We start from the raw sequence: 13,815 nt of genomic DNA, 5'->3' as shown, positions 1-13,815 counted from the left end.
CTATTTTTTTTTTTTTAAATATCTAAGCTGCTTTACCAAACAGCCTATGGTCTCACTGACTTATAACGTAATGTTATAAAGCACTTCTTATTTCACAGTGTTAATGTGAATACCTTACAATATACACCTAGTCCTCAATTATTAAAAACAAAGTGCAACATTTAACAATATAGCCACATTCATTCATAATGTACCCTCTGCTTTAAACCAAGTGTTTTTTTCAAACAATGTGCTCCATGCCATAAAGAGACCTTCTGTGTAGATAGATAACTCACCAGAAACTTTGACACTGACCCTTTACATTAAAAGTGGGTAGATACCCCTTGGTGGGAAAAAAAACGCCATCTCCACCGATCTCTTTAAAGCTCTTTCTATTTTCATCTCCATGAATCACAGGCACATAAAGACCAATATAGTGTAAAATCTTTTATTAAAAGGCACCTAAAATTAGTACACTCACATTTACTAGTGCTCTTAGCTTCCAGGTGCGAGTGCAGCTTCTGTGCATGACAACATCAGTATGTGTAGCTATACCGGGCAGATTAAGCTGTCATATCCGCATGCTGAAAGATCGAACTAATTAATGTGAATGTACCAATCTTAATGTATTTAAGTTCATTTTGATAAAGGAATGTACAGTGGCTTTTCTGTCTTCACCCTCTGGAACATTGAAAGGAAAAAGAGAGAGAGCATTGAAGTGATCAGTGGAGCAGGGACGTACGGTGAGGTCAGTGGCTGATGAGGCATTGGCTAGTATCAGAGCCAGATACACACAGGTTACATACGCTGCGATCGTTCGAGCAAGAGCATTAATTCTAGCACTAGACCTCCTCTGTAACTCTAAACATGTAACTTGTAAAAACTTTTAAAGCGTCTCCTATGGAGATTTATAAGTACTGAACTTTGGCACAATTCCACAAGTGTGTGCAATTTTAACCACTTAAGGAAAAGGCCTATTTTTCAAACTTGTTTACAAGTTAATTTTTTATTTTTTTTTTATTTTTTTCTTTAACAAGTTAAAACATTTTTTTTGCTAGAAAATTACTTAGAAAAAATATATATATAATGTTTGGGGTTTCTAACACCCTAGAGAATAAAATGGCGGTCATTACAATACTTTGTCACACTGTATTTGCTCAGTGGTCTTACAAGCGCACTTTTTTGGAAAAAATACACTTTTTTGAATTAAAAAATAAGACAGCAGTAAAGTTAGCCCAATTTTCTTTTATATTGTGAAAGATGATGTTACACCAAGTAAATTGATACCCAACATGTCATGCTTCATAATTGTGCCCGCTCGTGGAATGGTGACAAAGTTTTACCCTTAAAATCTCCATAGGCGACGTTTAAAAAATTCTACAGGCTGCATGTTTTTGAGGTAGGGCTAGAATTATTGCTCTTGCTCTAACGATTTTTTTTTATTTATAAATCTTTTTATTAGTTTTCTTAACAAACAAACAACACAAATCACAACAAAAACATCATACACATTGAACCAGGAATATGAATAAAAACCGTCCAATATAGAAACAATGCATCTATAGGAGAAAGAAAAAGGGGGAAAGGGAAGAAAAAAAAAAGGGACAAGCATTAGTTACTTCTCTCCCCAATGGCTCCAAACCTATACTCATAAAAATTCTCATGTTATGGATAATGGCCCCCGTGGACGTTCCATGCTGTAAACGGTTTATCCAACCACTTGGCCCACACTTTATCGTACTTACTAGGGCAACCCCTGTTCATATACGTATCTCTATATAATGGAAGATTATTATTTACCAATTGTTTCCAATATGAGAGCGTAGGGACCGAGGTTTCTTCTAATGCAACGCAATAGCTTTTCTTGCGTAGAATAGTGTTATATTAGCAAATATTCGCTCAGACGCTATAGGAAGAATAGTCTCTACCAAACCCAATAAACAAACAGACATTGAGATCAGTAAAAGAGCAGAGGTGATAGAATTCAATAAATCCACCACTTCCTTCCAAAAAAATAACTATGTATGGACAAGTCCAGAAGATGTGTGTAAAATCCCCGAGTTGTTCCACATCTCCAACAATCTGAAGAGTACACAGGATTTAACTTTTTATGTCTGTATGGCGTAATATATGCTCTATGTATCAATTTATATTGAATCATACAATCTCTCAAAGATCGCAGAGGGAAATCGCACACACCCCTCCAATCCTGCATATCTAGATCTGGTATATCTCACACCCACCTAGCTCTAAGAGCCTCTAATGGCAAGATATAGATTAATATAAGATGAGAATACAATCTCGAAGTAGGCCTATTCAAACACGCAGACCTAAGTGCTAATTCTAAAGCAGATTGTCTAATCTTTAAACTGTCCTGTGGAAATTGTGTATGAAATATGTGTTGAAGCTGAAAATATCTATGGGAATTTGGAGCATTGAAAGTCGAAGTAAGTATAGAAAAAGTAGATAGTTTCCGATCGGTAATCACCTGAGAGTGTGTTTTTATATTATATTTTGTCCATGCAATAGGCTCCGGTGTTTTAAAAAATCAAGGAAGGGTAGGATTAAACCATAAATGTGGATTTGGAGAAAAAGCATCTTTAGGATAATGCTCACATCTAAGACCAGCCATCCAGGCTTGCATAGTAGTAAGCATTGAAGGAGTCAACAAAACAGAAAATTGTATACTCACCTTTCCGTAATTTTCCTTTCCTGTCGCATCTTCATGGCAGCATACACTTTGGGTTGTGACTCCGCCCCCACAACCTGATAGGACCACATTGCTATAAATTGTAGAGATGGCCCCCACCCCAGTATTCTTTGTATATATCACCTCAGAAGGGTGGGAGATTGTATGCTGCCATGAAGATGCGACAGGAAAGGAAAATTACGGAAAGGTGAGTATACAATTTTCCGTTTTCCTGACGCATCATGGCAGCACACACTTTGGGGAATAACTCGCACAACAAGGTGGGAATGCAAACTAAATTTATTCACAAAGAATAGAAGAATTGGCCTGGATAACGGATCTCCCGAAATCCACTTTGGATAAGCGAGCGGAATCCACCTTATAATGAGACATAAAGGTGTTCCTGGAGGACCAGGTAGCCGCTCTGCAAATTGTCTCCGCCGAGACTCTACAATATTCCACCCAGGAGGTTGCCACTGCCCTGGTGGAGTGTGCCCTTAAGCCCTCAGGTATTTGATGGTTACTTAATGAATAGGCCTTCTTGATGGTGTTTACTAGCCATGACGCGATGGTGCGTGAGGATGCCGCTTGACCTCTCCTGAATCCATGCGGAATGATTAGGAGACTTTCCGTCTTTCTGATGGATTTGGTTGCCGAGAGGTATTCCAAGACGTTACCTTTGACGTCTAATGGGTGAGGATCGCCCTGATCCATGCTGAGTGCTGGGAGATTAATCTCCTGGTTGAAGTGAAAGGATGAGGATACCTTGGGGATGAAGCGATCCGAAGGTCTTAGGTAGGGCTGCAACTAACGATTATTTTCATAATCGATTAGTTGACCGATTATTGTTTCGATTAATCGATTAATCGGTTAATAACCTTAAAAAAAAAAAGTGTGGTGTATAATTTAGTTAATATGTAAAGTTTTAAAAAAAGCAATTCGTTCCTAAATATCTCTATGCAGTGGTAAATAAAATTAGCCAACTATATGGTTAGGGAGCAAAATATCTAATCCACTCTGAGAATGACACAGAACAGATATACTGTATATACTATTAGAGGAGAGATAAGAACGTTCGTTCGATTTTCTAAGCGTTAGTGGGGTCAAATCGACGTTCATTTTCAACCACAGTAATGGGAAAATTTGGAAAAAATAAAAAACTTCTTGGTGAAAGGGATTATCAGACAGTGTATGTGGGTTTTCGTTCAGAAACTACAATTATTTTAAAAACAGAATGTTAAAAACAAGTGAAAATTTCAAACATTCTTTCATTCATCGAATGTACAAAGATTATTCGTCTGAATATTCTCATCTGAAAATTGATCGGTGTGGCCAGCATAAGGCTCGGTACACACCTATGCAGTTTGCTTTTGATCTGTTTCTGCAGTGCTCTTTGCTGTGCGTTTTGATTTTTGCGCACGTGATTTTGCTGCTATTTGCGTTTTTTGCATTTGTTGTTGGGCAGATTAAAAAACACAAATTGCTGCAAAAACGCATTACATGCTTTTCTGCAGCTTCTCCATTGAAGTATGTTGAACCAAAAAAGCACTGTTTTGCGTTAAAAAAAGTCACTGACGCTTTCCAAATACGCAGCGGCTGAAAAAGCATAGATGTGAACGTGTCCCATTGGAAACCATGTAAATGAACTGTAGTCCATTTCAGCAAAAAGCACCAAAAAACACATAGATGTGAACCAGGTGTAAGACGATTAGTAACATAATGGGGTTAAAAAAACGAATATTAGCCTTTTATAGTACAAAAAAGCAAATCACTACTGTAAGGGGTTAATTTTTTTACTGTAGAATTGTGAAAGAAATAGTTACAGTAGCGATTATTTGCTCTTTTTGTATTATAAAGGGCTTATTTTTTTTTTTTAACCACATTATGTTACTGGCCGATTAATCGATTATGAAAATAGTAATCGATTAATTTCATAATCGATTAGTTGTCGATTAATCGATTAGTTGTTTCAGCCCTAGTCTTAGGACTAGTCTGTCTGGAAAAACAACCAGATATGGTTCACTAACCATTAAGGCTTGCATCTCTGACACCCTTTTAGCCGATGTTATGGCTATTAAGAACGAAACTTTCAAAGTTAGATCCCAGAGGGAGATGTTCTTGATAGGGAAAAAAGGCTCCTTCGATAGCGCTTCCAGAACAACTGAAAGGTCCCAGACCAGAAAGGAAGGTTTTCTGGGGGGCCTCAGTTTTAGACAGGCCCTTTGAAACTGAATTACAAGGGGACCTTGTGCCCATTTAACTCCTGTCAAGGTGGACAGGGCCGACACCTGAACCTTCAGGGTGCTTGACCTAAGGCCTTTCTCTAGGCCTAATTGAAGAAATTCCAGGATCTGTGACACCGACGGGGAGGATGAGTCCCAACCTTGCTGTTGAGTGAAAGTGACAAATTTCTCCCAGACCCGTCTGTATGTATTGTTGGTGGTAGGTCTTCTGGCCTGGTGTAAGGTATCCACCACCTTCTGGGAGCAGCCTTGCTCTAGCCCTTTCAGTCTCCAGGCCATCAAATATAGCTTCTCCGGATTCGGGGGAAGAAGACAACCTTGGGAGAGCAGGTCCGTCGATAACGGGAGGAGCAGGGGATCTGCCGTGTTCAGCTGCATGAGGGTAGTAAACCATGGCCTTCTTGGCCAGAAAGGAATTACTGCTACCACCACTGCCGTTGATTTCTTGAGCCTCAGGAGGAATCTCCCTATGAGGGGAGTCGGAGGAAAAATGTACCCCAGGCGAAAGTCCCAGGGGTGCTGGAGGCAATCCGTCCCCTCCGCCGAAGGAAAGGGTATCCTTGGCAGGAATCTCTGGCATTTTGTGTTTTCCGGTGTTGCAGCTAGGTCTATCTCCGGTGAGCCCAGGTCCGGGATATGAGAGCATAGGCCTGTGGACTCAGAGACCACTCGTTGGAGGTGAACTTCCTGCTCAGCGAGTCGGCCAAGACGTTCTGGACTCCCGGAACATAAACCGCCCTTAAGTCCAATAGGTTCAGCTGTGCCCATTCTAGAACAGGACGGACCTCCTGCATCATGGACCTGCTTCTGGTGCCCCCCTGCCTGTTGATATAGGCGACCGCCACTTTGTTGTCCATCCTCAGAAGGACATGCTACTCCCTCAAGAGGGAACTGAAGGCCAGGAGAGCCTGAAGTGCTGCTTTCATCTCCAAAACATTCGACACTGAGTCCTGTGTCCTGAATGGCCAGCGGCCCTGAGCCGTATAGTCCTGATAGTGAGCTCCCCACCCCTGCAGACTGGCATCTGAGGTCACTATCTCTTGATGAGGAGTGATTATATGTTTGCACCTTCTCAAGTTGCAAGGTCGTGTCCACCAATGCAATGATTGTTTTACCTCCTTAGAGATGTAGATCGGCTGGGACATTGACGTACCGTTCCACTGGTGCAGAAAGGATATTTGGAGAGGCCTCGAGTTCCATTGAGCCCACTGGACCATTGGAATGGTGGACGCTAAGGAGCCCAGGATACTGAGGCATGCTCTGGCCGGTAGCCTTGTGGCCAAGATTGCCCTTTTCATCCTCTGAATTAGGAGAGGAATCTTTCCCTGTGGAAGCTCCACTGTGTTCTCCCTTGTGTCCAGCTTGGCCCCCAGAAAGACAATTCTCTGTGTGGGATGGATGTTGCTTTTTTTTCCAATTTATCAGCCACCCTAGGGACTGTAATGTGGAGACCAGAACTTCCCGAAGTTGGATGAGAGACTCCTTGCCGTCTGAGAGAAGCAGGATGTCGTCCAGGTAATGGTGGACCCTCAATCCTTTTTCTCTCAAGTGGGCTATTACAGGTAATAGGACCTTTGTAAAGGTCCTGGGTGCGGTGGAGATCCCGAACTGGAGACTTCGGAACTGGAAGTGCCGACAGTTTAGAGTGAAACGGAGGAATTTCTGGAATTCGTTGTGGATAGGGATATGTAGGTATGCGTCTTGGAGGTCGATTGAAAGCATCCAATCTCCCTGGTTTATTGCCTGGAGGATTGATTGTAGGCTCTCCATCTTGAACGTTTCTATCCGGATTGACCGGTTGAGGTTCTTTAGATCCAGGACTGGACAAAAGTCCCCTGACTTCTTTTTTACTAGGAAGAGCGGGGAATAGAAACCTTTGCCTCTTTGTGCTGTTGGGACCGCCACTATTGCTCGCTTTTGGAGCAGATCTTGAATATACTGGACTAGAGCCAGCCTTTTCTCTTGGGAAGGAGGAAGTTTGGTTGAACAAAATTGATCCCTTGGGGGGTGACCTTTGAAGGACCATCTGTGTCCGAGATGGATGGTGGATACTGTCCATGGGTCTTTTATCATTCCCGCCCAAACCAGTTTGAACTTTGTGAGTCTGGCACCCACTACTGCTGGTTGGGCGGGCGCACCTTCAAAAAGACTTCTGGTCATTGGAGGCAGGGGTTTTGGGTTTCTGGAACTTGAGGAAGGAAGTCTGAGGGTTCTTCCAGCTTCTCCTGTATTCTTTCCCGGGCCTATAGGCCTTCGCATCCCTATATCTCTCTGGGAGATTGCGCCTCAGGGGAGGCGGCCCTTGTTGTTTCAGCCTCCTGTCTGATGGGATGAGACCTGACTTTCCGCCTGTCACCTTAGAAATTGCAGCATCCAGCTTTGCCCCGAAGAGGCTTACCCCATCGTACGGAATTCGGCACCAATTGGATTTTGAGGCAGGGTCGGCCGACCAGGGTTTAAGCCATAGCGCCCTTCTGGCCATCACAGTGGCTAGCATGGATCTTGATGCAGATCTAATAGTGTCCACGGAGGCCTCGGCCACAAAGTCCCCTGCAAGGCTAAGTTCTTGCAAAGCCTTAATGATTTGCTCTTGATCTGTGACTAGTTTTGCGGTACTTGAAGACCAACTGGAAATAGCTTTCCCAACAGCGGCCAGAGTCACTGCTGGTCTGCAGGCGCCACCTGCGAATAGGTAAGCCCTTTTAAGATCAGTATCAACCTTCCTGTCCAGCACGTCCCTGAATGTCACTGCCTCTTCAATGGGAAGCGTCACATGTCTGGCTAGGCGCATCAAAGAAGCGTCTACTACCGGAGCAGAAACCAAGGGAGATACCTTGGGTTCCTTCAGCGGGTATAACTTGGCAAGTCTGTAGGAAAGACTAATCTTTTTTTCGGGGTTCTGCCATTCCTCTTTAATCAGGTCATCTAGCTCCTCGATGAATGGCAAAGCTTCTGGAACCCTTTTGAGGTTCGGAAAATACTTCCTCTGCTTCTGCTGAACCTCCTCCGGTTCCTCCTAGCTTATCGCATCCTTGACCAATTTCACGAAAGGTCCTATAAGCGAGAAATCAAAACCAGCTGATGCTTCTAGTTCTTCATCGTCTGACGGGAATTCCTGTTCCCTTGATGTACTGGGATGGGATGGTGAAGCGCCCTGGGCTGTAACCTCCGCATCCGGAGTTGAGACATGCAGAGCAGGGACACCCAAAGGCTCTATAGTAGCCAGCTCTTTCTCCCTGGTGGCCTCATCAATACATCTGCGGCAAGCTAGTTTGTCTGGAAGGGCTGTGGCCCCGCATACCCAGCAAGCATTTCCGGCCGGACGGGAGGGGTGCACAGGAGACTGGTGTCTGCGTGCAGGGGATCTTCTGTGGTAGGAACTTATATGTCTTGAATAGGAACGACTCCTTCTACGGCTTCTCCTATGGCCTGGGCGGCTTCTTCCGTGTGAGCGGCTTCGCCTATGGCTGGAGCGGCTTCTCCTGTGGGAGGTCTCTCTTCATCTTGATTTTGACGACCTTGATGACCTGATAGGGCTGACCAATTAGGCAGCGTTAGTACGATTCTGCTCTCTTTTTCAATCTTCACTACTTACCATGGGAATCCCCCCCCTTACCTATTTGGCTGATGGTGATCTGCTGGGGCAGCGGCCTCCATAGAAAGGAAGGTGATACACCTGGGAGAGATATAGGCAGGTATAAACACACAGGCAGACCAGGAAGAGAACGTGCATGGAGAAAGGAAAAGCACTTACCCAGAAGGGTGAATGACAGGAGTGCAAACCGGCTGAAATGTATGTAGAGTACCTTTCAGGGAGCAGGAAGAGCAGAGAATGACAGGCTAGACCCTTTTAAAAACGCCGCCATGGGCGCCGAAGCCACGTCCCGCTCACGCATGCGCAGTAGCGCTGCGCTCGGCGCCATCTTGGAACCTGGCAAGGAGTGAAGGACGCCCTGAGGCTGTGAACCGCGCATGCGTGGAAGCGACGCTCGGCGGCCACGGGGAGCACAGGGGGACTACAACACCAAGGAGACCACACAACAAAGTGAAACAAAAGTTCTGGAGACCGCTGCACAACAGCTAAGCCTATTTAAGGCTTATACTGGAGCCGCAACATACCCCTGAGACCACCAGAGTGGGGTTCCTTCCATCTAGCTCATTTAGAGGCTGTACAGGCAAGGACTTCCACCCAGGAGAGGCTAGAACCTGGCTGGGGCGAATGCGGTAAGGGGGTGCTTCTTAATCCGTTCGGTCCTGACAGGTGAGGGAAAATTAGAGAATACTGGGGTGGGGGCCATCTCTACAATTTATAGCTATGTGGTCCTATCAGGTTGTGGGGGTGGAGTTACAACCCAAAGTGTATGCTGCCATGATGCGACAGGAAATATGGTGCCCTACGACCCCTAAATAGAAGAGCCTTAAGAGCATCCATGGAGCCTACTACTGTCGCTTCCAGCTGGGTAGAGGAGTTTATTTAGCCGCCATGCGACCCTAACCAGCTGGGTGCCTAAAAAGTAAATAAGATAAATTCTGAAGCTTAGCAGGAAATTACAACTCCTAAGTATTTGAAGTTCTCCACCCACTGCAGTGGGGTATCCTTCAAGGCTGTATTGCGGGCCCCCATATCTATTGGAAACAACACAGACTTACTCCAATTTACCTTCAGCCCTGTGACTATTGAAAAGAAGTCCAATATCTTCAAAGCCCCTTGAAGAGAGGGTCCAGCATCATTTAAAAATAGTAAAAGGTCGTCTGCACACAAGGCTACCCTCTCCTCCAACCACCCAATCCGCAGTCACTTAATATTGGGGGAGGTGCGTAAAGCTTCTGCCACAGGCTCCATAGCAATAGCAAAGAGGGACGGAGAAAGAGGGCAGCCCTGCCGAGTTCCAAGCTGTGTAGAGACCATATCCCCAGAACTAGTATGTAATTCCGATATCGGAATACTAGGTTGTTCATGTTTGGCCATCGTGGCCAAAAAACTACCATTATGATCTCAAAAAACTTCTGTTTATTTTGGTATAAATCCATCCTTGTAACCTCCACCATATGCAAATGTAGCGCACTGAAGTTTAACTCTGAAGGATCCACAGCATATTGGCTTGTTTTTTCCTCCACTATAAGTTTCAGGGCGTCACTTCTTATTTGCTGAGCCTTATTAACTGCTTTTATAGCAGATATGTACTGTCCCCTTGTATAGGCCTTAAAAGCATCCCATATTATTGCTGGAGTAGACGACCCTACATTGAATTCCCAATACTCTGTTAAAAGAGACAGAATTTTATTAGCCACATCTGGATGTATAATCCAGTGAGTTCCCAATCTCCATTGTGCTGCATCTTGAAAATGGTGCATGCGAAACGTAAGCATAAGTAGGGCATGATCAGATAGCCTGCTCGGCAAGTATTTAACATCCACCATATCCGCCAATATTGCCAAATTACCAAACGCTAAATCAATAGGAGAGACAGTCTTATAAGAGGTTGAGAAACAAGAGTATGCTCCAATTGATGGATTTTTCCATCGCCAAGCTTCTACCAAATCTACCATCTTGGCCCAATGAATAAGTTTTCCCGAAAAATATTTGGGAGGGGTTGGTCTGTCCAAAACAGGATCAAGTATAACATTGAAGTCTCCTATTATCAACAACTTAGCTGGGCCATGTAAAGAGAACTTTTTTGTGAGGTTATATAAAAAAGTCCCCACAAAGGGGGGTGGTATATATACACTAACAACTATATATCTCTGTCCCCACAGAAGGAAGACAGCCAGAACAAATTTAGCCTGAGGGTCTGAAAATATATCCTTGACCATACATGGCAATGATCTACTAATCAATATTGAAACCCCTCTAGAAAACGTGGAATATGTAGCATGATATGCCTTCTGTGCCCAGGGTTTCTTAGATGCCAAAAGCTTACTTCCCATTAGATGAGTTTCTTGAAGCAGCACTATATGTGGAGAATAGCTTTTCAGATATCTAAATAACAATGCTCTTTTAAATTTTGAGTTAAGACCACGAACATTCCATGACAGAATAGAAAAGACCTCTTGGTCACATGATATCTAAAAGGTAAAAAGTATAATACCGAAATAATAAATTATATTACAATATACATTGCAAAATAATAGGTCCTAAGAGCAACAAATATTTAGAGAAACCGATTTAAGAAAAATCAAAGACACAATGTGTGTGAACAATTAACAAAAACACAAACACACACCCCGAGCGTTAATACACCCTTCCTGCTTTTCTCCCACACCATCCAAAGCAAGGTGGCGTGAAGAAGGCCTTATCCCAAATAACTAGGCAACTATATCTACTTGTCCTATATACTAAAAAGACAAAAACGCACACAAAAAAAACCTCACACAAACAACAACACCCCCACAAAACAATTTACTCCCACCTCCCCAAATCTATTCAAGGGAAAAATGGGAAGAGGGGGAAGGGGAGACTATAGTTGGTACTAAGGGTGACTAAGAGAAATCCAAGAGAACACATGTTGGGGATCCTAATACAGGATACTAAATCCCTTAACGACCATCTAACCAGACAGAGGCAGCAGCTGGAGTATCAAAAAAAAAAAGTGTTTATCCGCTATCTATAATATGCAGTTTGCTGGGAAATAAAAGGCTTAACTGTATACTCTTCTCTCGCAGTATCTCCGTATAAGATTTACGACGTTGCTGAACTTCTTAAGAATAACCCGGAAAAAATAATAACTTAGTATTTTCAAAAGGTATATCTTGTTTAGCTCTGGCAGCTGCCAGAACCATATTTCTGTCCTGATAGTTCAATAGTCGTAACAAAAAAGGCCTTGGGGGGCGCCACAAGTTTATATGGTTTTAGTGGGACCCTATGTGCCGCTCCACCACAAAGGTGGGGGGCACACTACACAGGCCCAACATTGTAATAAGTAGTTGCTCAGCAACTTCAGTAGGTTTAGTCCCTTCAGCCCTTTCTGGTAAGCCCAGGATATGGACATTATTTCTACTAAGACGATTTTCAGTATCGTTGGCTCGCTCCTGTAGCCGTTCAACCTGTAGTTGTAAAGCCTTCATCTCTTTAGAGTCCCATTTAGTAGAGTCTTCCAAAGTGGAGACCCTATTTTCTACCTCTGAAACTCTCTTTGAATCCGTCCAGATCCTTGCGAATCTAAGAGACATCAGAAGCTATCCGATCCATTTGCTCCTTAAGAGTCTCTTTACATTCCATAATGGCTGCTAAGATGGCTGCAGCTGAAGAAGGATCCTCCACTGAAGTAGCTAACACGTCGTTAGACGATTGAGAAGTAGTCACCATCACTGCCTTTGTTTTTGTTATCTTTGATTTCTTTGCTCCTTTTTTTTTGTAGAAGAAATGACCGCTGCAGAGGTTGGCTCTAAAAGTTGATTTACTGGATGTCACTGAACAAGTCTGAGGCTGAGACATCTATCCCAAGCCCCCCCAAAAAAAAGGAGAGGAAAATTTTTTTTAAAAATGATATATAATCGCCTACTTCTTATATCTTCAGTTCAACGTGTCTGAAACTTCAGCCAGCCAATCTAACCGATTGGCTGCCTAAAAAAAAAAAAAGTATAATTGTTCCACAGTACTAGGCAGCAGACAATATTCATCAACTGTACTCTATCACGTGACTCAATTACACAACACAGAGGCAGGCAAACAGCAAAAAAAAATTTAAAAAAGCAGCAAAAAGCATTAAATTTACAGTAAATCAACTCTGTGGATATTCTGTAGAAGCCAGAGGAGCACGGAACCAAGAGCCAACAGCAGGATCACAAAAAGCAGCAAATAGTAAGTTAGTAAACTAATAATAAGTTCATCATTAGTACTATAGCTCTATGAATGCCAGAAGGACCTCAAACTAAGAGCCAGGGTCCAGGAGCCAGCAGCAGATGGCAAAAAACTGTAAAAACAGTAGATTAATAAGTTAGTCAGTAAGTTAATTCTATAGATGTATGCCTTTAATGCTGTATTACTGTTATATGTTACCGTTCTGTAGAAGCCAGGGAGCCAGCTGCTGACAATCAACTGCTAGAGGGAATGGGATCTCAAAATTTCAGGACTCCAATCTTCCAGCCAGGGCACACTACTATCAGGATATCCCCGAGACAGCATCTCAGCATTGAAGAAGCTCAGCCGCCAACCGCTACGAAGGGCATCAGGATATCGAAGGATATCAGGAAGCTCTGCGATGCAGGGTCTCGATATCCCAGCTTCCAGCTCTCAAAGCAGTATCTCGGCAACTCGGAGACTTAAACCTCGGTGTCTCAAGCCCCTGCCAGCAGCAGCATAATAGGATCAAGCCAACAGAATCAAGCCTCTGAAGCCAGCCAGGTCAGCAGGATAGCGGAGTGAAGCCTCTGAAGCCGGCCAGGTCAGCAGGATAACGGCCTGATCAGCAGAATGATAACAGAGCTAATGATAACAGAGCTCTCCACCTTGCGCCGTTAAGGCTCTCATACCCTCATCCGGTCACGCCCACCCTCCCCCCTCCATGCAGCTCTAAAAAAAAATAAAAAAATTCAGCGTTAAAAAATGTTTTTGTTTCTTTTCTTATTCTTATTATTTATTATTATAAACTACTTTTTATTTTTTACACTGTTCTTGTTTTAAAAAAAAAAATTGTGTCACTTTTATTCCTATTACAAGGAATGTAAACATCCCTTGTAATAGAAAAAAAGCATGATAGGGACACTTAAATATGCGATCTGGGGTCAAAAGGACCTCAGATCTCATATTTGCAATAAAAAAAAAAAAAATGTCCCCTTAAGAGCTATAGGCGGAAGCGACGTTTTGACGTTGCTTCCGCCCTGCAATGGTACGGAGCGTGGCGGGAGTGGGGGGCGCCCTCTCCCGCCACCAATAAAAGTGATCTTGCGGCAAGTCCGCCGCTG

At 43.4% G+C, this 13,815-nt stretch overlaps 1 protein-coding gene across 1 annotated transcript in view; it reads left to right on the top strand.

Annotated features, from left to right (window-relative positions):
- Window positions 1-12,971, top strand: part of PMM2 (phosphomannomutase 2) — a 176,158-nt gene extending 163,187 nt beyond the window's left edge. The window contains exon 8 of the mRNA XM_073632978.1: window positions 12,921-12,971. Within this exon, the coding sequence (XP_073489079.1) occupies window positions 12,921-12,956 (36 nt within the window). The 3' untranslated portion in view covers window positions 12,957-12,971. The remainder of the gene's footprint in view (window positions 1-12,920) is intronic.
- Window positions 12,972-13,815: the final 844 nt, after the last annotated feature.

The sequence above is a fragment of the Aquarana catesbeiana genome, linkage group LG06 (genome assembly GCF_042186555.1).
Source record: "Aquarana catesbeiana isolate 2022-GZ linkage group LG06, ASM4218655v1, whole genome shotgun sequence".
Lineage (NCBI taxonomy): Eukaryota > Metazoa > Chordata > Amphibia > Anura > Ranidae > Aquarana > Aquarana catesbeiana.
This window is presented reverse-complemented; position numbering and strand designations above follow the sequence as displayed.